At 39.8% G+C, this 25034-nt stretch overlaps 1 protein-coding gene and 2 long non-coding RNA genes across 4 annotated transcripts; all 3 read right to left on the bottom strand.

Annotated features, from left to right (window-relative positions):
- Positions 1-9178: 9178 nt before the first annotated feature.
- LOC121050510 lies at positions 9179-9815 on the bottom strand. Its single transcript, XR_005803197.1, has 2 exons — positions 9691-9815; positions 9179-9570 (listed from the first exon to the last, which is right to left on the bottom strand). It is a non-coding gene; the product is annotated as an uncharacterized LOC121050510 (long non-coding RNA).
- A 1567-nt stretch (positions 9816-11382) lies between these two features.
- LOC112179848 (heat stress transcription factor B-2b) lies at positions 11383-14121 on the bottom strand. Of its 2 annotated transcripts, none has more exons than XM_024318335.2 (3): positions 13365-14121; positions 12856-13181; positions 11383-12763 (listed from the first exon to the last, which is right to left on the bottom strand). In XM_024318335.2, exons 2-3 carry the CDS (start codon positions 13105-13107, stop codon positions 11975-11977), a joined length of 1041 nt encoding a protein of 346 aa, XP_024174103.1. In that variant the 5' UTR covers positions 13108-13181; positions 13365-14121; the 3' UTR covers positions 11383-11974. The 2 variants fall into 2 exon arrangements, with proteins under 2 accessions (XP_024174103.1, XP_024174102.1); XM_024318334.2 differs by having other exon boundaries at positions 13460-14120.
- Positions 14122-14484: 363 nt separating this feature from the next.
- On the bottom strand, positions 14485-18017 carry LOC121050757. Its single transcript, XR_005803785.1, has 2 exons — positions 17822-18017; positions 14485-15749 (listed from the first exon to the last, which is right to left on the bottom strand). It is a non-coding gene; the product is annotated as an uncharacterized LOC121050757 (long non-coding RNA).
- Between the last annotated feature and the right edge of the window lie 7017 nt (positions 18018-25034).

The following is a 25034-nucleotide window of genomic DNA, read 5'->3' as shown; positions in this document are numbered from 1 at the left end:
TGGGGGCGGAGGAGATCTTGAGGCTCGATCTGGCGACGGTACGGCTTGTGAAGTTCGGGTCTAGACAACTGTGCGGCATGCGGGTCTCGGGTTTAGGAGCTGCATGGCATTGGCTTGGGGACTCGGAGTGGTGCTGGCTTCTGGCGGAGTTCAACAACGTGGATCGTGGTGAGACTAGTTTCGGGGCCGGACTCGTAAGCGACTCTGCACAGGCGGCTGCAGGCGTGGTAGAGGGGTGGTTTGGGCCGAGGTCAACCATGTCCTGCTGGGCCTTGAGTTTGGGCCTCTTCTCTTTGGGCTGCCCTAGTGGGCTCTCTAATTTAGGCTAGGGTTTTTGCCCTAAGCCATTTTCTATGTTTTTTAGTTAAGTCTAATTTACAATAATTTCCTTATATTTAGGAAGCTAAGCACCACTATGGTGCACTCTATGTATCTCTAGCGCCTCTAGAGTAGTACCAAAGGAGGGTTTTCGCTACCTCTACATATTTAATGTATAATGAGTAGGACTATATGTACATACCACTTTATGGGTACTACCACTAGCTTCTTGTCTGTCTATGCCCTTAAATGACAGCGGAAGGGTATGTAACGACCTATTCTGGCTTCAGATGAACATAAATTTATTTAACTCCAAAAAAAAAAAAGTCTATAATTAATAGTTATTTTTTTTCTTTTCTTTTGAACATGAATTAATAGTTATTTTAAAAAAAATGGTAAATTTATATGTTAAGATAAGACTCATCCGTCATCGTAATCTTAATACTCAGCCACAGAACCACTCCGGAATCATAAAATAGTTACTCCACTTAAGACTACTAATTATCCGTAAATACAGAAGATCTCTACTGAAAAAACTGTCGTCAACGTAATTAATCACACAAAACTAATGCAACCTGTAATATAGTGTTCTTGGAAAAGCAAACCTTTGATAACCAGTTTTGTCCTTATTTTCTTAATTTTTTTTGTTAACAAACTAGCATTATACCTGTGTGATGCCCTGAGTAATAACCATGAATTTGATGTGTTTTGGTCTCAAGTTTCAGAACTAAAGAGAATAAAAGTTAGGAAACTGTCTGCAGCAATTATTGGATTAGAATTATGTTTCTCACCTACTCTTTTTTTCTTTTCAAATTTTCTTTTATTTGATTTTGATATTTTACCATAATGATATTTTATATGCTTATTATATGAATTAAATTTATTTTATTCAAACCAACGTGGGTTGGTTTAGTTGGTATGATCATGCTTGTGGTTGTGCCCCAATCCAAGTTCGATCCCCGCTGCTAGCAGTCCTACATTGGGTCACGTGATCTGTATATTGAAGACAGGTATGTGTCTCATGTCAATCCTTAATGTTCGTCCGAGATCCATATACATAACCCATATGGAATTCGATACCAATATCTATTTTGAAGGGTGGATATATTGAAGCTTTTGGGAGAGTAGAAAGATGATTTTTTTATTTTTTTGAAAAGTTGAGGGTGGTAAGATATGTGAGACCGAATTGCGTTGCAGGTCGTTGACGGTTAAGGACGGAAAAGCATGTAGCAAATGCATTGGTTCTATAATATCCCATCTCCAAACCCAGGGCACGTTTCTTACTTGGAATGAGAGGGAATTCTTGTGTTTACTAACGGGAATCGGAATAATTCCGGGTAAAAGTATCATGCGTTTACTAACACATGAAGGAATCGGAATGGGTGTAGGTCTCACCTCCTTGTAAGGAATCGATTCCTGAATACTCAGGAATTTGATTACAAAAGGGGGAGATGGGTTTAGGAATCAAATCCTCCGGAATCAATACCGATTCATTTCTTCTCTCATTCTAGTTGTCTCCGATTCATTATTATTTTCCATTTCAAGTAAGTAAACGTGTCACCAATGTCAACAATTATCTCCTGCAATAATGAATGGTTTTCCAAGAACAGCAAAAGAAACATATGGAGAAGAGGGGAGATAGAGAAGAGGAGAGTGAACATGATTACAAAAGAGGAGGGATAGAGAAGAAAGAGGAAAAATGATTTTTTTTGGTATAAAAATTCTGAAAAATAATAAAATAATATTTAAATTAAACTTATCCATAGGAATAGAAATTTGTCAAAATGACAACTCAGCCTTCAAATTCGAATTTGACACAAGCATTTTGATATCTCCATTAGAGATGCTCTTATAGTAATAGTGATAAGGTTTGTTCTTCTTAATATATATGATGATCTCACATGCTCAATTAGGATTTATCGTCCACGTTGTGGAACAACCATAACAGATAAATCTAAAACTAAAAATTACAATAGGTAATTTAAATATAATAATTTTAAATTTACTACATTATGAGTTTCTGACGGAGCTCTTAGTATAACCAGCCCAAGAAAAACCTAAAACCTCAGCCTAAAGACGGTGATTCAGAGTTTTAGGAAATTTTCTTAGTTAACGTTGTGGTTCAAATTTCCCATCTTTCATATTATAAATACTCAGATGCGTGAAGTATATGCAATTGGTTTTGCATTCAGACTGGTTGGATCCTATATCAATAGAGATATACTAGTACTACTGCTATCGACGAACAAGGTTCTGTTCCCCAAATCACATACCTCTAATGAGTCTGACCACATGCCATTACTCAATGGCACCTTGAAAGCCGTTAGATTATACATATCACCATTAAAACGCGAAACCACCAATAAGTCCCCTGCAGATTCCACAAGGTAAATTTGCTCAAAAATACTACCAGGAAGGAGAATATGTCTAGGCATCTCTGAAACTGTAACTATAACTCTTTAAGTTTTGGTTGCTGAGGGTCTTCAATGTCACAAACAAAGATGGTGCCATAACCTCCTACCACGTAAAACTTTCCCTTATAGTGAGTTATGTCATCCCAGTACATCCTGCGCTTACTTGTATTGATGGATGTCCATTGATTGTCTCCTGGTCTGCAAAATACTAATGTTCTGTGTTTACCAAGTACCATGATTATGTAATCAGATGTCCAAGAAGGACTTGATGTTGAGACAAACTTTTTCATAATAAAATACTGGCCGTTCCCGTCGTCCCATTTAATTCTGTCAATATCTGGCAACTGAATCTGAGAATGCATTTTGAAAGGATTAAACAGACTAACTTTCATATCTTCAATAGATGAAGTCATAACCCGTCCCAAAGAAGAAGAATAGTATCGTTTCCCCATAGATTCCGGCATGTGAGCTTCGGAAATTTTGCCTTTTGTCAAGTTGTAAAGCTCATTGGTGCTCTAATTCTCTGGGTGTAAGCAATAGTGGAACTTGGTGTGTTAAGGAACTAATAAAATTTTCCTTCGTTGCAACTGATCTCTCCATGATTTACATACACCACTAAAAGGAAAAACATCCTCCATGGAATCCGCCCGTTTCGCGACAGAGATGAGAAGATCTTGCGGTAGATTCGACCAGTCAGCCATTAATATTTTTTATTTCTTTAAAGAAAAATGAACCATTAATCAGCAAATCGGCCACTAAGTTTATATGTATCAAACTAGTGCTGCGTTAAGTGTTAGGAATGAGAACTTGCAACACACTAAACTCTCTAAACTGGATTGAATGCAATCAATACATATTCAATTATAACTCTGGCTATTATATAGCCTCAGACTCTAACAAACTAAACTGAAAACATGCTCACGTATCGGCTACATGCAGCCACGTGCTTTAACAGAAAACAAAACTAATTCGAAGCATAACCTAATCCTAAGGACCAGGTCTTTATTCAACTGAATAACAAACCGTAAAGACTTGGACAACGCTCTTCAATCTCTCCCTTAAGCTAAATTCAGTGAATCAATTTAGCTTACTTTACTAACTTCACACATTCCCAGCATGCTCCGGAGTTTAATGAATGTTTCAGACTTTAAAGGTTTAGTCATTATGTCAGCTACTTGTTCAGTACTTCCACAATGAACCAAAGCAATTGAACCTTCTTTTGTGAGATCTCTAAGAAAATGGTACCTCACACGTATGTGCTTGCTGCGTCCATGTAACACTGGTTCTTTGAAAGTTTAATGGTGGACGTGTTGTCATATTTGATGTAGGTACAGTCCTCTTCTTCATGCCCGAGCTCCTTCACTATCCTCTTCAACCAAATTGCTTGGCACACACACATTGTTGCTGCAACAAATTTTGCCTCAGTTGTTGACAGGGTCACAATTGGTTGTTTCTTCGAACTCCATGAGATGGCTCCTGAGCTTAACAAAAAAACATATCCACTCGTACTCTTGCTGTCCTCCATGTCTCCGGCATAACCACTATCAGTGAATGCCATTAGCTTGTCACCACCTTCATTCTTGTAGTAAATGTCGTAGTCTACTGTGCCTTTTAGATACCTGAGGACTCTCTTGGCAGCCTGCAAGTGAAGTTCATTGGGTTTTGCCATATATATGCTTAGTAGAGTTGTAACAAACATCAGATCAGGCCGTGTAGAAGTTAGGTACATTAAACTTCCTACAAGCTGTTTGTAGTCAGTTTCATCAACTGTGACACCATACTTATCTCTCCCTATCTTGGACCCCGGCACAATTGGTCTGGTAACCATGTTGCTCCCCATCATTCCAAACCTTTTCAACACATATCTTCTTTGAAAGATAAAATTCCCTCCTGGTTTTTGTATCACTTCTATCCCAAGAAAATAACTCATGCTCCCCATATCAGTCATATCAAATTCTCTCATCATGGAAGTCTTGAATTCAAGCAACAGATTAGCATCATCACCAGTAAAAATCAAATCATCAACATATAAACTTATAATGATGATTTTGCCTTTGTTGCTCCTCTTAGTGAACAAAGTTTGCTCACTTTCACATCTCTGAAAACCTTCATTGACAAAGTATGCTTCAATGCGGCTGAACCAAGCTCGGGGAGCTTGTTTTAAACCTTACAAGGCTTTGTATAATTTATAAACCATATGCTCCTTTCCCTTCTTCTCATATCCTCTAGGTTGTTCTACATAAACCTTCTCATTCAAGTCTCCATGAAGAATTGTTGATTTGACGTCTAATTGAAAAATTCTCCACTTCTTTTGAGCTGCTAGAGCAATGATGGTTCTCACTGTATCTAACCTTGCCACTGGTGCAAATACTTCTGAATAATCAATGCCTTCTCTTTGTGAATACCCCTTAGCTACTAGACGAGCCTTATGCTTGACAACTTCACCATGCTCATCACGTTTTGTTTTGTAAATCCATTTGACACCAACTTTCTTAGCTCCTGCCGGCAATTGAGTTAGAACCCATGTTTTGTTCTTCTTGATGGAGTTGATCTCGTTATCCATGGCTTTTCTCCATTTATCTTCTCTTATAGCATCTTCAAATAAGGTGGGATCTTCTTCCGCTGCATTTTGTACCAGATACATTGCCTCCTCTTCTTCACTTAGACCCTCACCACTCACATAATCTTCTGTCCAGTATGGTGGTATTCTTTCTCTCCCTTCAACTAAGCTACCCTCAAAGTGACCTACTTCTCTACCCTCATTGCCATTGACCTCGCTAGTGCTCCCAATTGCTTCACTAGAGTTTTCTCCATCTTGTCTTTCACCATTCACCTCAACATTATCGTCACCAACATCACCTCTATTCTCTCCCTCATTTTCTTCATCACTGAACTCACCATCATCACCCCAAACCAACTCTGACCTAATTTGGTCCTCATATTTTTCACCCCAATCCCATTGCTTATCTTCCTCAAAAACAACATCTTTACTCACAACCACCTTTTTGTTTTCAGATCAAATAGCCTATAACCTTTACATTCTTCACTGACTCCCAATAAGATACAAGGAAAAATTTTATTATCTAATTTACCTCGTTTTGCTTCTGGGATGTGGACATGTGCAACGCAGCCCCAAACTCGAAAGTGATCAATAGATGGTTTAACACCATTCCATGCCTCTTGTGGTGTGACTTCTTTCACGGCTAAAGTAGGGCACCGATTCAAAACATAGAACGTCCAAACCACTGCTTCAGGCCAAAAAGACTTCGGCATCTTCTTGGCAGATAACATGGAGCATTCCATGTTCATCACTGTTCTATTTTTCCTCTCGTCGACGCCATTTTGTTGTGGCGTATATGCAGTAGTGAGATGCCTCTTGATTCCATGCTCTTTGCAAAATATATTGAATTCATGTGATGTGAATTCTCCTTCCCTGTCAGTCCTTAGGCACTTGATAGACACTTCTGCTTCTTTTTCCACCAACTTCTTGAATTTCTTAAAACAATATAGTGCTTCTGACTTCTCAAGCAGAAGGTACACCCATGATTTTCGACTAAAGTCATCTATAAAACATAAAGTGTACCTTTTTCCACTGTTGGATGTAGGGGAGATTGGCCCGCAAATGTCTGCATGAATCAGCTCCAGTACTTGACTTGCTCTCCACAAACTTCTTTTTGGAATGGCATTCCTGTGTTGCTTGCCATTGAAGCAATCGGTACAAATAACCTGTGAAGCTTTAAACTGAGGTAGACCATGCACCATTTTCCTGAATTGTAATGTCCTCAGCCCCTTATGACTCAAGTGTCCATACCTCTAGTGCCACAGGTGTGTCAAATCCGAGGAGCTTGTATGAAAACGTTCTTCTAGTCGAGGGAGAGATTTTGTAGAGGCTGAAGCTTCATTCAGGATGATGAACATACGATTAGCACTCATCAGGGTGTACACAATCAGCCCTCTTTGTGGATGGTAAATGCTGCATGCTCCATCTCGGATCATGATTGCCAAACCCTTTTCCTGTAGCTGCCCAATGCTAAAAAGATTGTTCCTAAGATCTGGAACATAATACACATCTCCAACAACAAAGGCAGCACCATTGAACACTAGTCTTATACTTCCCTTCCCAACCGCACTCATCCTAATGTTATTTCCAAGCTTGACTGAATGTGTAAAACTAACATCCAAAATCAAAAACATACCTCGATCACCACACATATGATTTGAGCACCCAGAATCTAGGAACCAAGCATCGCTCCTCTTTGCCTCATGCATCTCCACATATGACATTAGGAGCAGCTCATCTTCTTCATCAAGCTGCGCATAATTGGCCTCTTTGTTCCACTTCAGACATTCGTAATGAAAGTGTCCAAGATTGTGACACTTAAAGCATTCTACTGTTGCTCTATTGAAGGTAGTGTTCTAAAACTCGGCCGCCTAAGCGGCGCCTAGGAGCTGGGCGTCGGCTCTCCGACTCGAGTAGTGTCAAATTGGAGCTTTTGGGCGGGTTAAGGTTGGGCGGCCGTTCAAGCGACCTAGGCGGGCGACTAGGCGCTACACAGTTGGCTAGGTGGGCTTTGGGCGTTTTTTTCATGGTTAAGAAAGAATTAAGGTTGGATAGCCCTCTGGTCTGTGAGACGAACTGGGTTGAAACTGAAGAAGATGAACTAATCTCAAAAGTCAAAACGACAAACTTAGAAGTGTTTAATTAAAAACAAGTGGGACACGTATGTGTCCTTTTGTCAGTTAATGAAAATATATGAATAAAAAAATGAGTGGGCTACCATGATAGCCTGCACTACTGCACCACACCCAAAAAGAAATAGTTATTTATATCAAACAATTATTAGTTGCTCCATTTTTTTTATCTATTCAATTGATCAATGCAAAAGAAAAAGGTTCACGGTACATAAAACTATGCTGCGAGATGTTTAAACTCATCCATTATGCTGCTTATTTGTTAAGTTATTCATTAAAATTACTAGTTTTCTACTTCAATATAAAACCATGGACTACTTTGAGTATTTTTAATAAATATTTTTACCCTATAAGTCTTTATATTTTTATATTTATATAATTATATGTTATAAAAATAAAAAAATAAAAACCGCCTAGGTACCCCGCCTAGGCTTCTGGGCGCTAGTCCCCTGACCACTGCTCGACTAGCGCCTAGCGATTTTTTGAACCATGATTGAAGGACTGTCGTCCTTTCCCTCGACCTCTTCCTCTGAGAGTTTCTCTCCCCCAACCTCTAGCGTCAGCTCGATCTTCAATCTTCAAGGCCTGATCTTCTTCTTCTTCTTGATTCAGCCTGTGGAACTTCTGCTCATGAACCACCAGTGAACTCTACAGCTCATCAATTGAGAGGGTGTCTATGTCCTTCGACTCCTCGATGGACACCACTACATAGGTGAATCTCTCAGTCAACGTTCTCAAGATCTTCTCTACCACTTTGGAATCCGGCATGGTTTCACCATTGCTCCTCATTTTGTTTGCCACAACCATGACCCTAGCAAAATATTCAGTGATTGTCTTGCTTTTCTTCATCTCCAACACCTCAAAGTCTCTTCTCAAAGCTTGAAGAAGAGACCTCTTAACTCGAGCATTCCCACCAAATTTCCTCTTCAGTGAGTCCCAGACAGCCTTTGAGTTGTGTCTGTCCAGAATTTGCTCGAAAGTGACTCTGCCAATGGCCTGGTACAGGTAGTGCTTCACCTTGTGATCCTTGGTCCTTGCATCATCCAACAACGATAGCTGCGCATCTATCAACCCTGTTCCAGCTTTTGGTTCCTCGAAACCATTCTCTATAAGGCTCCATAATCCCTTCGATCTGAGGAAGTTTTCCATCAGCTCTCCCCAATGGTCATAGTGGACGCCATCAAAATGAGGGATTTTTGTATAACTTTTATCCTCACTCATCTCTCTCTCTGTGTTTCCCTCTCTAAGCTGCGACTTTACTCTATTCTCAGGCCCAGTGGGGGCTCTGATACCACTTTGTTAGGAATGAGAACTTGCAACACACTAAAACTCTCTAAACTAGATTGAATGCAATCAATACGTATTCAATTATAACTCTGGCTATTATATAGCCTGATACTCTAAGAAACTAAACTGAAAACATGCTCACGTATCGGCTACATGCAGCCACGTGCTTTAACAGAAAACAAAAATAATTCAAAGCATAACCTGATCCTAAGGATCATGTCTTTATTCAACTGAAAAACAAACCCTAAAGACTTGGACAACGCTCTTCATTAAGATCCCACTTACCGTAAAATTTGATGAGTTGAAAAGTATACAGTATAAGATAGATAGCAAAACAAGATTTTCACCTACTGCCCATTATTTACAAAGGATACAGCCCATGCCATTTCCTTGTAGGATATGGAGTGCTTTTAAGTTAAGATCACCCTTGGTTTCCTTGTGTGGCTCAAGTATTGAAAGGTGAACTGTCAACAGCAGAAGATTGGGTGATTTTATGTTTGTGTTTACACCTGCAGATTTGCTGATAAACTCAACTTTGGCTCTACGGCATAAGATTATCTATAGTGAACAAATTCCTACCACGATCAATGCCTATTTCACAACATCGATCAGGGTTTAAAACGATTCTTTCACAAAGGTTTTACTTTGTTTACTACGATTTTGATCCCAACATCGATCAAAACCTCATTACAGTCAACCTTATCTTCCCAAAAAAAATTAAAAAAGAAAAAAAAAACCTCACCAATTGATATCTCGCTAATAGGACGGCGATTCTCTTAGTCTTCCGGATAAGTGTATCAGTGAACTTTCAGATTCTATTTCTATTGTTCGTCCTCGCAGTTGTGAATTGTGATAATCGCTGCACACGAAGAGAAATGGTAAAAAGAGGCATACAATCATAAGCGTATAATTTAACAAGGTAAACATATACAAGCAACGTTAGTGAAACACAATTATGGTGTTAATTAGATTAACCCACGTTTGAAGTTTTCCTTGCCCTTGATGATTGATCTCGGTGATCTACAAGCTGAAGCAAAGTTAAACAAATCCTCCATGGAATTCATGTGTCTGGCAACAGAAATAACCAGGTCTTCAGGGAGGTACATTAGTGGAGACTGAGGCTAGGGTTTTAGAGCAACAGAGGTAATCTTGTCTACTTCAAAAAAATTTAGGCCCATCTGCTAAGCCCAGTTCCCAATATTTACAGTGTTGGCCTCTCTATCCAAGCCCTTTATCCACCCTCGAAAACATGTCACAGATGTTACCGAGGACAAGTCAATTTTATCTTTGACGGTGGGTTCACAAATCACAAGCATGATGAAGATTGATTCGGGAAGCAACTAATGTGTGGTAAGCAAGAATACACCGACGGTATGTGCGTATTATTCCTCACAGACATTTTTTCTTATTCAGAATTTTCATTTTCATCTCCTTGAAAAGAAGAAAACCTTGGTTCCAAATCAAGGTTTGAAAGATCAGCCATGACAAATATATCGGCTACTAATGTAGTGCACCTAACAATTGACAGATATATCATAAAAATATTGATAGTGTGTTTGGATGAGAGAAAAAATGATGGAATTTAATTGAAATGGAGGATTTCAAAATTCCTAAAAACTAATTCCCTCGTTTGGCATCATCAGATTGAAAATTTTAAATTTTTCTGTGGAAAAAAAAAAGAAGAAATTCGTTATTTAAATTCCTCACTTCAATTTCCACCAAAACAGGTGTCATTTACGAATTCCTTTGCTGTATTCAATTTTTATTTCTAAAACAAGATTTTTTTCTATTTTATCTTTTTATTTGTTTTAAACTTTCTTAATTTATTACACATTTCAAATCCTAAATAGATGCAACCAAACAATAGAATTTACAATTAATGGAATTTTAGATTGATGGAATTAAAGATTCCATCATTTATAAATTCCTACAGATTTTATAATTTTCTCATCCAAACGCACCCTTAATGTATTGCACTTCTTGGTGACAGATGAGATATCTACGTGTCCACATATTTCATCTAATATATTCGGGTTTAACTCTCATATTATGTATATTTGTTTGTATCAATAGCAGTCAACCTAGCCTACTAATGTGTCATGACCAAGACTAGTACCTCAGAAGATGTGGAGTATATGTAGTTTCTTCATATCACTAAAAAAATTAGGGGCGTTCATGTTTGGATTTACTCCTGTTCCTCACCCCAACCGAAATTGAAACCGAAACCGAAACCAAAACCAAATCTGGTTTGTTTCGTTATGTTCTAGCAATTGTGATTTCCCAAACCGATCCAAACCAAACCATCATCAATCACTTTTATATCAAGTAAAACCCATCGATTGTGAGGGTAAAAAATTATAAAAATCATCACTGCAGACTGTTGCGACGAACACCATTATGTCAAATCCACCATACTACATAGCCCAACTGATCAACCCCACATCATTACCAAACTTTTTATTCATACGGATCCAGTCTAAAATTTCAAGAGACCACTTATTTACCTATTTACCTCTCATCTCATCCCTATAAATTCATTCTACTGCAGAAACCAGAACAGTTACGATTGCTCTTCACATTTCTCATATCCATATGGATAAGGAGCTTAACATATGGTCCAGACACTTTGCCAACGACAAAATACGACGACAGAAAGACACAACACCAATGATTAGTCAATTTCCCAAAATCTAATGAAACATAACTCACATGATAAACAACAAAAACAAACCATTAGATAAAGATTTTGCTTTCTCTTACATCAATTACCAACAAGCTAAATTTTGACTTGCCTAAAAAAAAAAAAAAAAAACCCGCTAACTACATTTGACTAATTCCATAATCAAATTGCTGATCTTGAACGCATTAGCACGGTACTGGTCAAAAGTGGTGTGTTTCTGTTCATAACCCAGAAACCCATCCTCAATTAATTATGATTATGATCACACTTAACCAAAGCAAGGTCAAATTCGTAAACTTTGACTGCGGATTTTCGCTTTTTTTTTACCTTTTGCGGCAAGATGCACTTTTTCCTGTTTCCTCTTTTGGCGCTTCCACAGTTCCACGGATCAAACGGCCGTTCCTCAAACGGCTTTCACTCATTCACGCCCCAAAAAATTGACACCGCAAAACGACACCGTTTTCGCGGCTTTCCAGAATGTACCAGAAAAATTAAAGATTCCCCACACACACCCCTTTCGCACGTGCGCGCTTTACGCTTTCGTGCGGTGAAGCTCTGACTCGTTTCAAGATCACGATACATATCACTTCCTCAGCTCCAGCCACGTAGCCTCCTTATCGTGCTTGGAGCTCCCATCCGACGGCTCCGGCTTCACCACCTCATCACACCCTTGGTTTTGACGCTCATGATCCTCCTCCTCCTCCCCCTCGTCTCTCCTCACGCGCTTCACCCCGATTGAAACCCCAAACAGCTTCGGCGTCTGAATCGGAAGCAGCGGCGGCGTTTCCTCCTCCTGATCCTCCTCCATCTCCTCTTCCCCCGCCGAGTACTCCGCCTTGTCGCCGCCTGATACGGCGGCTTTTTGGCCCTCTTGAGATTTTTTCACCGGAGGCGGCGGATATGGCCGCTTATCCTCGGCCGCTGCTCCGCCGCCTCTCGCTAACTGCCCCGAGGCGTAGTTGGTCATCATTGCAAGTATATTGTTACACAACCCCCGAAGCTGAGCCAGCTCCTGGCTGAGCTGCATGTTCTCTTTCCTCAACCGCTCGTTCTCCTCTAGAATCTCCGCCGTGGTGTTGCAGCTCCTGGTTCGAGGCAGCAACGCCACCGTCGGAGTCGGCGCCGGCACGGCCATCGGCGACGAGTTGGACGAGATCACCTGCTCGTCGCCGGAGTTTGCCGGAGAAACCGAAGCCGTCGCTGGAGGCAGTGTCGCCGCCGTCACGGTCGCCGCCGCCACAACCGCCGCGGCGGAAGCTGACACCGCCGGAGAGATCTTCCGGCGTTGAATCTCGCGGAGGAGTCCTTTCTCCCCTCTCTTGAAGCAGTCGTTGGCAAACTCCCACCGATCCGGAACAACCTTCCGAAATCCCTAAAATTCGAAACAAACACCAACAAATTAAAACAAAAACAAAAATCTTAAAACAGATCGAATAGAAGTTTTAGGAGAAGCCAGAGACTCACGTAAGTGTTTAGCTGGCGGACGAAGCTGGAGAAGTTGTTGTGTTTGAAGTACTTGGGGAGTATATCTCTGGCAAATTCGGCCGGCCGCCACACTATGAAAGTCGATCCGCCTTCACTCCACGAAATCAAATCGTCGGCCTCCGGATCGTCCACGAGCTCATACGTTTTCGTCAAAAACGGCGTCGGAATCGTCCTCTGCGACTCCCGTCCGCCGGACGCCGAATCGCCGTTCTGGTCCGGCAACGCAGCCATGGCCCTTTTGCCTCTCTCAGATCCAGAGAGAACTTTCGCGAAGAAATAATTCAAATCCTTGGCTCTATTACAGACTGAATAATCACAATCCGTATTGGATTAGACAAAGACAAATCAGTAACTGTATCAAAATTTTAATCAAAATTACAAAAAAAAAAAATCTGAGATTTCAATTCCTCTATTCTACCAACGGAAATAGAGATTTCAGATTAGAGCCTGAAATTAAACGAATCAAGTTTAAACAGAGGCGTATATACCTAGAAAAGGGACGGATTTGGAAGTTTCCGCATCAACCAAAAACCGAAAAATTGAGAAAGAAATCAAGTTGAACGAAAAAATAAAACTGCCTTACAGTGTTGGGTTCTTCAAACGAAAAGCTTCACCGGCGGAGGAAGAAGCGGCGGCGAACAGAAACAGAGAGCGGGAGGGAGGCTTTGTGTTTTCTAGAAGGTTCTGGTGGGGGGAGAGTGAAAATGGGATTTGATAGGGGCGAGACAGGGAAAGCGAGGAGAAACAAATCGTGGGTTCGAGAAGAAAAGAGAGAAAAATGGATGGGGATTTTTTTATTTATTAAAAGGGGAGATAGATTGGAAAAGGGCAAAGGATGTGGGGGCCACGGGAGAAGAGGGAGGGAGGGAGTGATTGACAATGGTGCCGGTGCATACGAATTGGGAAAGGGAAAGGGAAAGGGAAAGGGAGGAAGGGGATGTGAGAAAGTGTGAGTGAGTAGGTTCTTCTTCTTCTTCTTCTTCTTCTTCTTCTAACGTCTTTTCCAGAAGGTTCTCCCATTCTCCTCCATTAATAATATAGCTTGAGCGTGTGTAAGGTCAAGGAGAAGCCAGTCCCTCCCCCATCAGATAAGGATTTCTTTTTCGACTCGATAATTTCCTTCGTTGGATTTCTTAGTAAATTATGAGACGTCATTAATATTGTGTTTTTATAATATTTAGAATTCTTGATTAGATATGAACAATTCTTAGGTTCACCCATAGGGTGAATGAGCATATTCACCCCTATTATCGATTAACGCATAATAACTTTATAATTTTGTAATCCAACCATTCATGTTGTATAACGTAATACAAAGATTAGCTTTGTAAAAAATCAATCAAATCGAAGACCTTTCAGTTATTCATTTCTATGAAATACATGGACGGTTCATCATAATAGTAGTAAGTGTTGTTAGAACCATCCATTTGTTTGATTCAATTAGATAATTAAACGATTTCTGATTCGATTGATTAATATATTGAAAATTTTCTCACATAATTACATTTTTTTAAAGGAGAAGTGTCAATTCATTAATAGTTCAATGAGAGTGTAACAATTCATCCCTGTGTGGCTAACAAAAAAGCCGTTACCGAAGCAAACCTTATCTTTTTAGTCATAAAGCCTATTATTGATAAACATTAAACAAATTTCGGAAAAGACTAAAATGACTTAAGTTCTACATGCAAAACTACGACATCTCCCGTAAACAAAAGAGGCCACAAGCCATTCATCCAACAAAGCATAAAATGAACAAACAATAGTCCAAAGCTCATTACAAAACCATAGACCGAACAAGAGCAACAACAACCCTAACAATGGGTTAGGCCCAAAACCCAAGCCCAAAAGAAGGGGATCCATCCCGACCCCGCCTTTAGAATCCTTGATCGGTTCAGCAACACCATTTTTAACGACCATGTGTTGTAAGGATTCACGCGCAACATCATATCTGAATTAGATCACGTATTTATATAATCATTTATAAAGAGGTAATAAATATGATTGAGTCCCATTGAAAAGGAAATGAAAATAAATTTGGTAAAATTGTTGGTGGAGGTAGAATTTTTTATATTTCAATCATAATTCTTGATTAGAAATTGAAAATTTTCTCACATATCAGTTATGTTTTTTATTTTTATTTTTTTTTAAGAGAAATGTCAATTTATTAATGGGAGAGGATCCTCTCCTGAGCTCATTATTGACCTGAGCTTTGAAGCAGGTGACGACACGTGGATTTATCAAATCTAACGGTCTATGATTCTTCTTTTCCTTCAGTCACTTCATTCTTTCCTTCCTCTCTCTTCTGTTTTCCCTTTCCTTCACTGCACGTTATTCTCTCTCTTGTTCTTCTTCACTCCTTATCAAATTTCATCTAATCTTATGACAAAACCTCTCTCTATTTTAAATGTCTATTTTGCCACATCTAAGCTATCATCTCCCGCTCTAAATAGTTCTTTTTTCTTCCATTTCCCATCAATTTAAGGTCCAGCAATCTTTCATGTTTACTCTGGGACTAAGATTCAATGGATGAGTTGGGTTGAGATTCAATTGATGAGTAGAATTTGGGTTTAAGAGTCCAAGTGATGGTGGAGCACTACTTCCGATTTGCAGGGCTACTAATTGGACGTCGAGTACTACCCGATTTCTCGGAAGACGAATTCAAAAAAGCCTTCCGGATGGGGAAGGCCACGTTCGATTTGATCTGCGACGAGCTCAATTCAGCTATAGTGAAAGAGGACACCACTCTCCGGAATGTAATTTCTATTCGGTAGAGAGTTGATACGATAAAAGTAAGCGTATAATTTAACCCTGAAAATATCATCGTCAGTACATAGTAAATAGGAATCGTTCAAATCAGGGGATTGAGGATACACCTGTCATTGTAAAACAAATAAAGAATTAAAATAAAAATAAAGTATAATATTTACAAGAATATATACAAGTAACGAAATTAAGGGGGGTTTAGACTTAGCTTTTCAAAAAATAAAATAAACAAAACAAAGAAAATATAAAAACACATATACAAAAGTAGAACGTAAGGAACAAAGATCAAAACCAATTCCATATAATCAAATTCGATTAGAACCCTATAATTGATCATCTAAGTCATGAGAAAGAAGTTGATCATGTAAAACATTTGAAGCGAATGATTTTCCATATTTTACTTTCCTTTACTAATTAACCTAAGTGAAAGAACCTAGATTAATCCTATTAAACATGCAATCAAAGTCTAGAAAGCTAGCTAATCAAAACAGGTTCAACGCAATACACATAGAGAAAGGTTATTAACTTAAGTGCACAACCTAGTATAAATAAGTTCATGGATTAAATACTAATTACTCCTCAAACTTTTCCTTGAAAAACAGTTTAGTCCCTCGACTTTCAAATTAAACTGGATAGTCTTTATTCTTTCTAATTCTCACACAACAGGTCCAAAACAGGTCTAAAATGACTATTATACCCCCGAGATCCTTTTTTAATTTTTTTTTTCTCTCTTTTTTTATTTTTTATTTTTTTTTAACTTTTCTCTCTCCCTTCCCATTACTTCTCACAAAATTGAACCGGGTATAGTCAATCACACCGCAGCAATTGGGCAACCCTGTGTGGGTTTCGAAGACACCGATTCAAACTCAGTCTTATTCAAAAACTCAATCCAGAACCGGTAGTTAGTGCAGAGAACACGACACAATTGCTTGGAGCAAAATCTCGACACAAACTCTGAAATCCGGAATTGTCTTGATATCTCCGGGTAATTGGCTCCGTTGGCCAGGTGAAACAGGTCAATTCCAAGGCGGAGGTTGGCGGAGAGATTGAGCGAGGAGCCAATCGGGTCCCTGCACTCGAGTAAGGGCACGAGCAAGGAGCAGAGCCACTCGAAGGTTGAGGAGGTCATTCGGAAAGAGGTCTTGAAGGAGTCGGGAATGCGAGGGAGAGGGAGGCTGAGTTGGGCCGGGGGAGTGGGCTCGGAGGAGTCGAGACGGGCCCGCTTGCATTTGGGGGAGAGGGAGAGGAGGGAGAGGGTGGCGGCGATTTCTTGGGAGGAGAGGAAGTGGTGGATGGCGGGGAAGTCATGGTTGGGGGAGGAGGAGGAGGAGGAATCGGTGGAGGGATTGGGGGAGAGGACGAGGAGGAGGAGGAGTTTTAGGTTGGGAAGCTGCAGTTCTAGCGGGGCTTATTGGTGGGTGTGGTGGAGGATGAGGAGGAGGAGAGGTGGCTAAGCTTAGTGGGGACGACAATGGAGGTGGAGATGGAATTGTGGCGGCGGAGCTTCCATGAGGGGAGGAGGGGGCCTGTCAAGCGCTGCAGAGTGGTAGTGAGTGCGGCGGATCGAGTGGATAAGAACTTGGAGAGAGAGAGAGAGAGAAAACCAGAAAAAATTTTTTTAAAAAGAGAGAAAAATTAAAAAATGAGAGAAAAAATATTTAAAAAAAAGGATCTCAGGGATATAATAGTCATTTTAGACATGTTGAGTGAGAATTAGAAAGAATAAGGACTATCCAATTTAATTTGAAAGGTGAGGGACTAAACTGTTTTTTAGGGAAAAATTTGAGGAGTAACAAGTATTTAATTCTAAATTCATCTATTTGAAATTCTTTTCAATTGAATTCGATTTTTATCCAAAACCTTTACTACTTTTGATTTAAGTTCACAAAACTATTAGGTGAAGCATTAACTTAAATCTAGCACCAATTATACAAAAATCCTAAAAGTTTCGAACCAATTAGAATAAACATATAAAAGATATCAATCAAGTAAATTCAATTGAACAATCTCACAAAAGCAACTTAGAATCACAGTATAGGAATCGAAAACTTTATTTAATCATAGAAATTCGGCTTAAACTTTGCCCTAAACGTTATATGTTAACTAGAACATGTTCATACGAATTCAAACAAGGTTTCATACGAAAACCAAAAGAGGTTACAAGGAAAATGTTAAATTATACCGTGAATGGAGATGGGGATGAAGAACTTGAACGTTGAACTATTGAATCTTGGAAGCAAGCTTCAAAACTCACGGCTTCAAGGTGGATTATGGAGGGATGCTCACGGCTTCTTCTTCTTTCGTCCTCCCTTTCTTGAAAACGCAGACTTGAACTAGAGAATGGAGAGAGCTTTTACGTTTATGGGAGAATTTTCTGAATGAAGAGGGTATGTCTAACGTCAAGCTATAGGGGAGTATATATAGGGGACGGCAAAGTGCTCTCCAAGCTTCATGAATCTTCTATTATTTTCCCAAGGAATTATCTGAAAATGCCACATAACTCCGACCAATCACAAATTGCCATGTAAGTCCCTAATATATTGTTGCCAAATTTCCATGAATATATTCTGATTTTCTATCTTATTTTTGCCCAAAATATCTTGAGAGAAAGTAGCGAACGAATCTAGACTTGTTTCAGACCTTTTTCTTGTTGCACACACTTCATCTTTCCTTAAAACTCTCCCTATAAAATCTCCAACGTGATCTTTGATTTTCTTCTTGATTTTCACATTGTCTCCACCCATTTTCTCTTTGTATTTCACAGCAAAACATATAAATCCTCCAAGAATATCTCTCATGCATCACAAACCCTAATTCCAATGGGCTTTTATCCATTTGCTGAAATCCACAATAGTCTAGAAGGATCTTGGGCCTCCTTGCATCATCTTCAAGCCTTATAGTCTCCTAGTGCCTCCAGGAATCTTCTCTCAACGTCATTTCCCTTTATTATTTCGATCATGCTTTTTGGTTGGCTCAGGAGTCTTGCTTGACAAAATTTCCTCTTCTGAACAAGATTTCCTGGTTGAAACTGGAAAACTTCATTTTAGCTCATTTATGCAGCCCTTTATGTCTTGTCTTAGCTCCCTCCAACGTCGACTAGCTCGTCTTTCCTCTCTTGAGCTCAGTTCAGCTTGTTTGCTCCAAGGACCTGAAAATATAAACTATTACTAAAAATAGAAACTTCCTAAAAATGGAAAATAGAAACTTTCTACAAATAAGAACTGGAAATTTTCTAAAAATAGGAAATAGAAACTTTCCTAAACCAAAAGGATTTATTTAAGGAAATAACTAAGTAAATATGAAGCAATAACACTTGAAATGTTGCATTAAAATGCTCCTATCAAGAGTCACCGTTTATTTGTGGAGGTTAGCTACTGGCGACCTGCTCCAGCTCGTTTCGAAAAGATCCGGGTTAGGGATATCGACTGGTCATAAACTAGTACTCAAAGTTTGCTCAGCTATTAGGACTGTGTTGATGCCCAAGTACTTGAATTGACCGAAGAATGGTGTTTTGAGGAAGGTGACTTCAATTTGGGTTTGGGATTCAATTGGTGGTAATCAGAGTAGAGAAGGAAAGGGAAAACAGAAGAGAGAGGAAGGAAAGAATGAAGTGACTGAAGGAAAAGAAGAATCATAGACCGTTAGATTTTGATAAATCCACGTGTCGTCATCTGCTTCAAAACTCAAGAAGCTCAGGTCAATAGTGTGCTCAGGAGAGGATCCTCTCCCTTTATTAATAGTTCATATAGCAATCCATCATATGGAGTTGACAAATAAAGTCGCTGATGTAAATTAGTTAGTAAAGACACGTGTTGTAAATTTAGAATTTTTCCCTCCATTGTATGTATAGTCTTTTTTTTTTTGATAAATTGTATGTATAGTCTATATACGTATGTATTTACAACTTCTAGAAAATATCTTATGTTACATACTAGCAAAATGAATATTTTCTCTCTAGCTCCGATAAGGTTTAACACTGTAGGTACAGACAACGGCTTTTTCTTGGATTTCAACGACAACTTCTATTACTCCCTTGCATCCTTGGAGGTCCTAGAGTTGAACTAATGTTACTAATCTCTCTAACTTCTCTCCTTTAAGGATCCTTCTGGTTTGGTGAAGTAGTGTTTAGTTTTCTGACGTCTATTTAGGAGCTTGTTCCTAATCTTTTTAAGCCTCCCCTATGTTTTCATCAATTCCGAGTCTCCCTTTTTATGTCCAATTGGTCATTAGTCTGACGTTTTTTTAATATATTTTTTAATTTTAATTTTATTTTTTATGACACATTAGTCTGAGGGTTAAGAGGATCATGTTGGATGGTTTGAGAAATGGGGACTCAATTGGTTGTTTTCGATTTAGACCTTACTTGCAAGGGAGATCGGGTTGTTGGCTTGTTGTTTGGGACTTTGGCTAATCTAAACTATAGTCTATTAGACCTTGGTGGTTTAGAACCCACTTTTATTTTGATATTGTTTTAGAGAAAAGGAAATTGAGAGAAAATAGTTGTGTATTCTTATTGATAATAGGGGCCTCTTTATATACAGGATTACAATGCATAGAATCTGAATCATACAAGGAAAGATAATCATACATTGAATAGGAATCTCTAGATTCTTCTAATCTAACGCTATTACCACTAGGTTGAGTTTGGGCCATACACAAAATATAGATTTACTTGAACATTCCCCCTTGTGTCGCCTAAACGCGGTGCTTCTCTCTTTGCCTCGCTAAAAACATTGCCGAGTAACAAAAACCTAGTAGAACAAAAATAACCTCTGTCGAAGTGGAAAAAGAGTAAAACACACCCTTCACGTTTCGACATGAACACGTAGACATCTCCCCCTGATATCTGCGATCATGGGAGTTCAGATAACCTTCGCAAGCCAATTCTTGCCACATGTTTCTCGAACGTGGATTTGGGTAATAACTTAGTAAACAAGTATGCCACATTGTCCTCAGATCAAACCTGCTTCACTTAAATCTTGAGGAGCTTCTGTTATTGTTGATTGTAGAAGAACTTGGGTGATATGTGTTTGGTGTTATCGCCTCTGATGTAGCCTTGCTTCATTTGTTCAATGCAAGTAGCATTATCCTCATAAATGCTCGTGGGCTCATAAGTGATAGACTTCAGACCACAATTACTCCGAACATGCGTAACTAAGGATCGTAGCCATATACATTAACGAACTGCTTAGTGAAGAGCAATAATTTCTGAATGATTCGAAGAGGTGGACTAAGGTCTACTTTGTAGACTTCCAAGATATCGCGGTCTTTCCCATGGTGAATACATAACCAGTTTTGGAACGACCTTTGTGAGGACTAGAGAGGTACCCAGCGTCAGCAAAACCTTCCAAAACACTTATATCATTTTGGGATGGGGATAGGGGACGTGAAACACTATGTATGGTGTCCCTGGCATTCAATGGGCTAGAATCCATTGTCTCTCTGTAGGGATAGAACAAGCCCATATCGATCGTACCACTTAGGTATCGAAAGATATCTTTAACACCAGTCCAATGACGTCATGTTGGCGCAGAGCTATATCTAGCTAACAAGTTCATAGCGAATGAGATGTCTGGTCTTGTGCATTGTGCTAAGTATAATAATGTGCCCATTGCACTTAGGTAGGGCACTTCTGCCTCTAACATTTCTTTGTCGTCATCTTTTGGACTAAATGGATCATTCTTTTGATCAAGACTACGGACGACTATTGGGGTGCTTAAAGGCTTAATCTTGTCAGTATTAAAACGCCTAAGCATCTTTTGGGTATACGCTGATTGATGAATCAGAATACCATCTTCACGGTGCTCAAGTTCCAAATCGAGGCAAAATCGTGTTTTCCCAAGATCTTTCATCTCAAACTCGGATTTCAAGTGTTCAGCTATTTCCGTAAACTCCTTAAGGGTGCTAATTATGTTCATGTCATCGATGTAAACTGCTACTATTACAAATCCGGAATTTTTCCTTTTTATGAACACATATGAGCATAGTTCATTGTTGACATATCCCTTACCAATCAAGTATTCACTTAGAAGGTTATACCACATCCGTCCGGATATAGCGAGCATTTCAACCTTATAGCAAACGCGCTCCGTGGTTTAGAGCCATTTGATTTGGGTAATTGAAGTCCATCTGGAACCTTCATATATATCTCTGTATCTAGATCCTCATATAGATACGTAGTAACCACATCCATAAGCTGCATGTTCCGTTTTTCGAAAACTACCAAACTGACAAGGTAGCGAAATGTAATAATGTCCATTACGGGAGAATAAGTCTCCTCGTAGTCGATTCTAGGGCATTGTGAGAAGCCTTGCACCACAAGTCGAGCTTTGTACCTTACAATCTGGTTTTTCTCATTACGCTTTCTAACGAATACCCATTTATGACCAACTGGTTTGGTGTTGGGTGGTATTGGTATAACCTTTCCAAATACCTTTCTTTTTGCTAGAGAATCAAGTTCTGCCTGGATCGCATCTTTCCATTTTGGCCAATCAGCTTTACGTTGGCATTCATCATTGGAGCGTGGTTCAATGTCATCGGTCTCAATAATCTAACGCGCTACGGAATACACGAATACAATGATGATGGAGTTTCTTTCCCACGTCTCATGTACACTAGTGTAATTTACAGAGATCTCAATGTTCTCAGGGATAGGTTCTGACATTGAGGAGTCCCCCAATGATGTCTCTTGGACATAACCATAATTTGGAACATTCTCATGAGATAGATTTTGAGTACCGATGATCAAAGGATTTATTTGTGCCTCATTCACTCTCTTTCTAGGGCGAGTATCCTTCGAATCAATTGGTCTACCACGCTTCCTCGCGAGACCTGCAGCCATAGGCGCCACATTACTGCCAATATGGGCAGTGAAACTATCTCCTGGCATCTCAAGAGCGTGTTACGTCCAGTATTCGGGACGTCAATCATTGCAGGCACGTTTGCAACAGGTGTGTGTGATCTCGTCACTTTGGCAACATCAGAAAACGCATCAGGCAAAGTATCAGCTACATTCTGAAGCTCGATTATTCGTCGCACTTCAAGTTCGGACTGTGCGATACGGGGATCGAGATGAGACATAGTGGGGATAGACCACGAAAATTCCTATCATTCCTGTTGAACATTTGTGTTCTTATCTCCCCGTAACAATGGGAAGACTGTCTCGTCAAAGTGACAATCCGTAAATCTAGCGATAAAGACATCATCTGTCAAGGGTTCAAGATAGCGGACAATAGTTGGAGATTCATAGCCAACATATATGCCCATTCATCTTTGTGGATCCATTTTAGTACGCTGTGGCGGCGTAATAGGCACATGAATGGCACACCCAAAAATGCGTAAGTGCGAGATATCAGGCTCGTAACCAGTCACTAGCTATAACGCAGAGTACAATTGGGTGGCAGTGGGTCATAGACGAATTAGAGTCGCTGCATGCGATATTGCATATCCCCAAGCAAAAACAGGGAGACTGGTGCGCATAACTAATGTCCGTGCTATCATCTGTAGTCGTTTGATAGTGGCTTTCGCGAGACCATTTTGGGTATGAACATAGGTAACTGGATGCTCGACATCAATCCCCAGTGACATGCAATAGTCATCGAACGTTTTCGATGTAAACTTCCCCGCATTGTCAAGTCGAATTGACTTAATAGGATGGTCAGGGTAGTGAGCCCGTAGATGGATAATCTGGACAAGGAGTTTAGCATAAGCAGCATTTCGAGTGGACAACAGCGCGACATGTGACCAACGTGTCGACGGATCAACCAATACCATAAAATATTTAAAGGTCTGTATGATGGTTGAATAGGTTCACAAATATCCCCTTGGATTCTCTATGAGAACGGAATGAGTATTTTGGGATCCTTTGCGTAGGATGGTCTCGGTCCTAATTTCCCGAAGGAACAGCCTTTGCAAAATGAGCGAGGGGCCTTAGAAGCAACTAATGAGGATTTTGGTTGGGCATGAGCGTCTGTAATGCTATTAGAAGCAAAATGTGTGACTACGTCACCCATCATGGAATTGGAACCATGGAAAATGGCATCCATGGCGTCTTGGCCATGGTTGGCGCCATTTATGACATCGTCACAAGGGACTTGGGTTTCCCTAGGGCTGCTCAGGACAGCGGCAGCGCCAGAAGTAGCGGTGGAGGCAGTCATACTATGTCCAAGAATCAATTTTCTATTCTTGTTTCGTCTCACTCTAAAGAATGGATGTCCGTGTGAAGTCTTTAGTATACAAATCATCATATCATGACTAGGATGTCATAGTCAGTCATGCTAAAGCCAATATGTGTCTGAATCCAAGAGATCTTCTCTTATCACATTATTGGATTCAATTGGTCGAATTGTAGTGACATAAAGTCCACTAGATTGACACATAAGCTTCTCTAAGATGCGCTTTCATCAGCAATCATTAGAGGTAATGCAAATGAACACTTTTTCGTTCTCAGTATGTGTTTCCTCATGGAATCTGTTGGCTCTCTCAATAAGGTCCGATTTGCCTTAGGAGCGTAGAGAGCTTTTGTGACTTTAATTAAGGTGCCATTTGGTAATAAGAATTGGGCCATTCCATGTCCTTGAACTAAACTTGATGGCCCAGCCATGGTAGTCACAGAGGAATATGTAGGCAACATCTCTAAGAATAATTGCCTATGGCGTAGAATGGTGTGCGTAGTTGCACTATCCGCAAGACATTGTAACTCAATCTATTCCTAAAAGAAAAGCTCAAATTTTTTTTAAAAAAAGTCATGAAGAAAAGAACTCAACTTTTATTAATAAGCCAAACAGAATTATATCATTGTTTCTTTGACTAAAGGATAATCCAATAAACTAGCTAATGCAAAACAATAGCAGTCGTCTAACTTCTTTCGGTAATTCCAATGCAAATGTGACCATGTGAAAAGTAGAGAGATGTCAGTGGAGCGAGGCTCACTTAAATACCACTATTCTCAAAACCTTCCTAGATATCACACTTACATTGAGTACGCCTACTTTGAAGAAAGACTAAACCATTGGCATCTACTAAAAAATAATATGGCAATTGCCTACATCTCTTGGAAATTTAAAAAAGAACTTAATCAAAATCGCCAGTTTCTTGGCCCTTGAAATAGTCCACCTTAAGAGCGAGATCATCCTCTTGATCCTCTTGCTCCATGTAGTGCGCGCCTCCCTTGCTTCGCGATACGTACGCCTTGTATACGTCTGTAACATTCTGGGATACTCTACATGCTTTGGCCCAATGTCTGGTTGATCCACATCCAAGACAAACATCATTACTGTCAGGCTCCCTTGATCGAGGTGCCTTTGGGGTGCGATTTGGACGACCATTGCTCTTGGTGGAGTCACCACCATGGCCAGAGGCTCCGCCTCTCTCTCTTCACACGTTGACCTCCACGG

The sequence above is a fragment of the Rosa chinensis genome, chromosome 7, assembly GCF_002994745.2.
Source record: "Rosa chinensis cultivar Old Blush chromosome 7, RchiOBHm-V2, whole genome shotgun sequence".
NCBI classification, from domain to species: domain Eukaryota; kingdom Viridiplantae; phylum Streptophyta; class Magnoliopsida; order Rosales; family Rosaceae; genus Rosa; species Rosa chinensis.
Note: the sequence above shows the minus strand (reverse complement) of the source record. Positions and strands in the feature narration are given on the sequence as shown.

What these genes read in the sequence shown, in the direction of transcription:
- LOC112179848 (XM_024318335.2), bottom strand. Translation starts at nt 13,107, where the DNA reads ATGGCTGCGTTGCCGGACCAGAACGGCGATTCGGCGTCCGGCGGACGG. An exon ending in TCCGCCAGCTAAACACTTAC is followed by an intron (nt 12,764 to 12,855) that starts GTGAGTCTCTGG and finishes TTCGAATTTTAG; the next exon opens with GGATTTCGGAAGGTTGTTCC.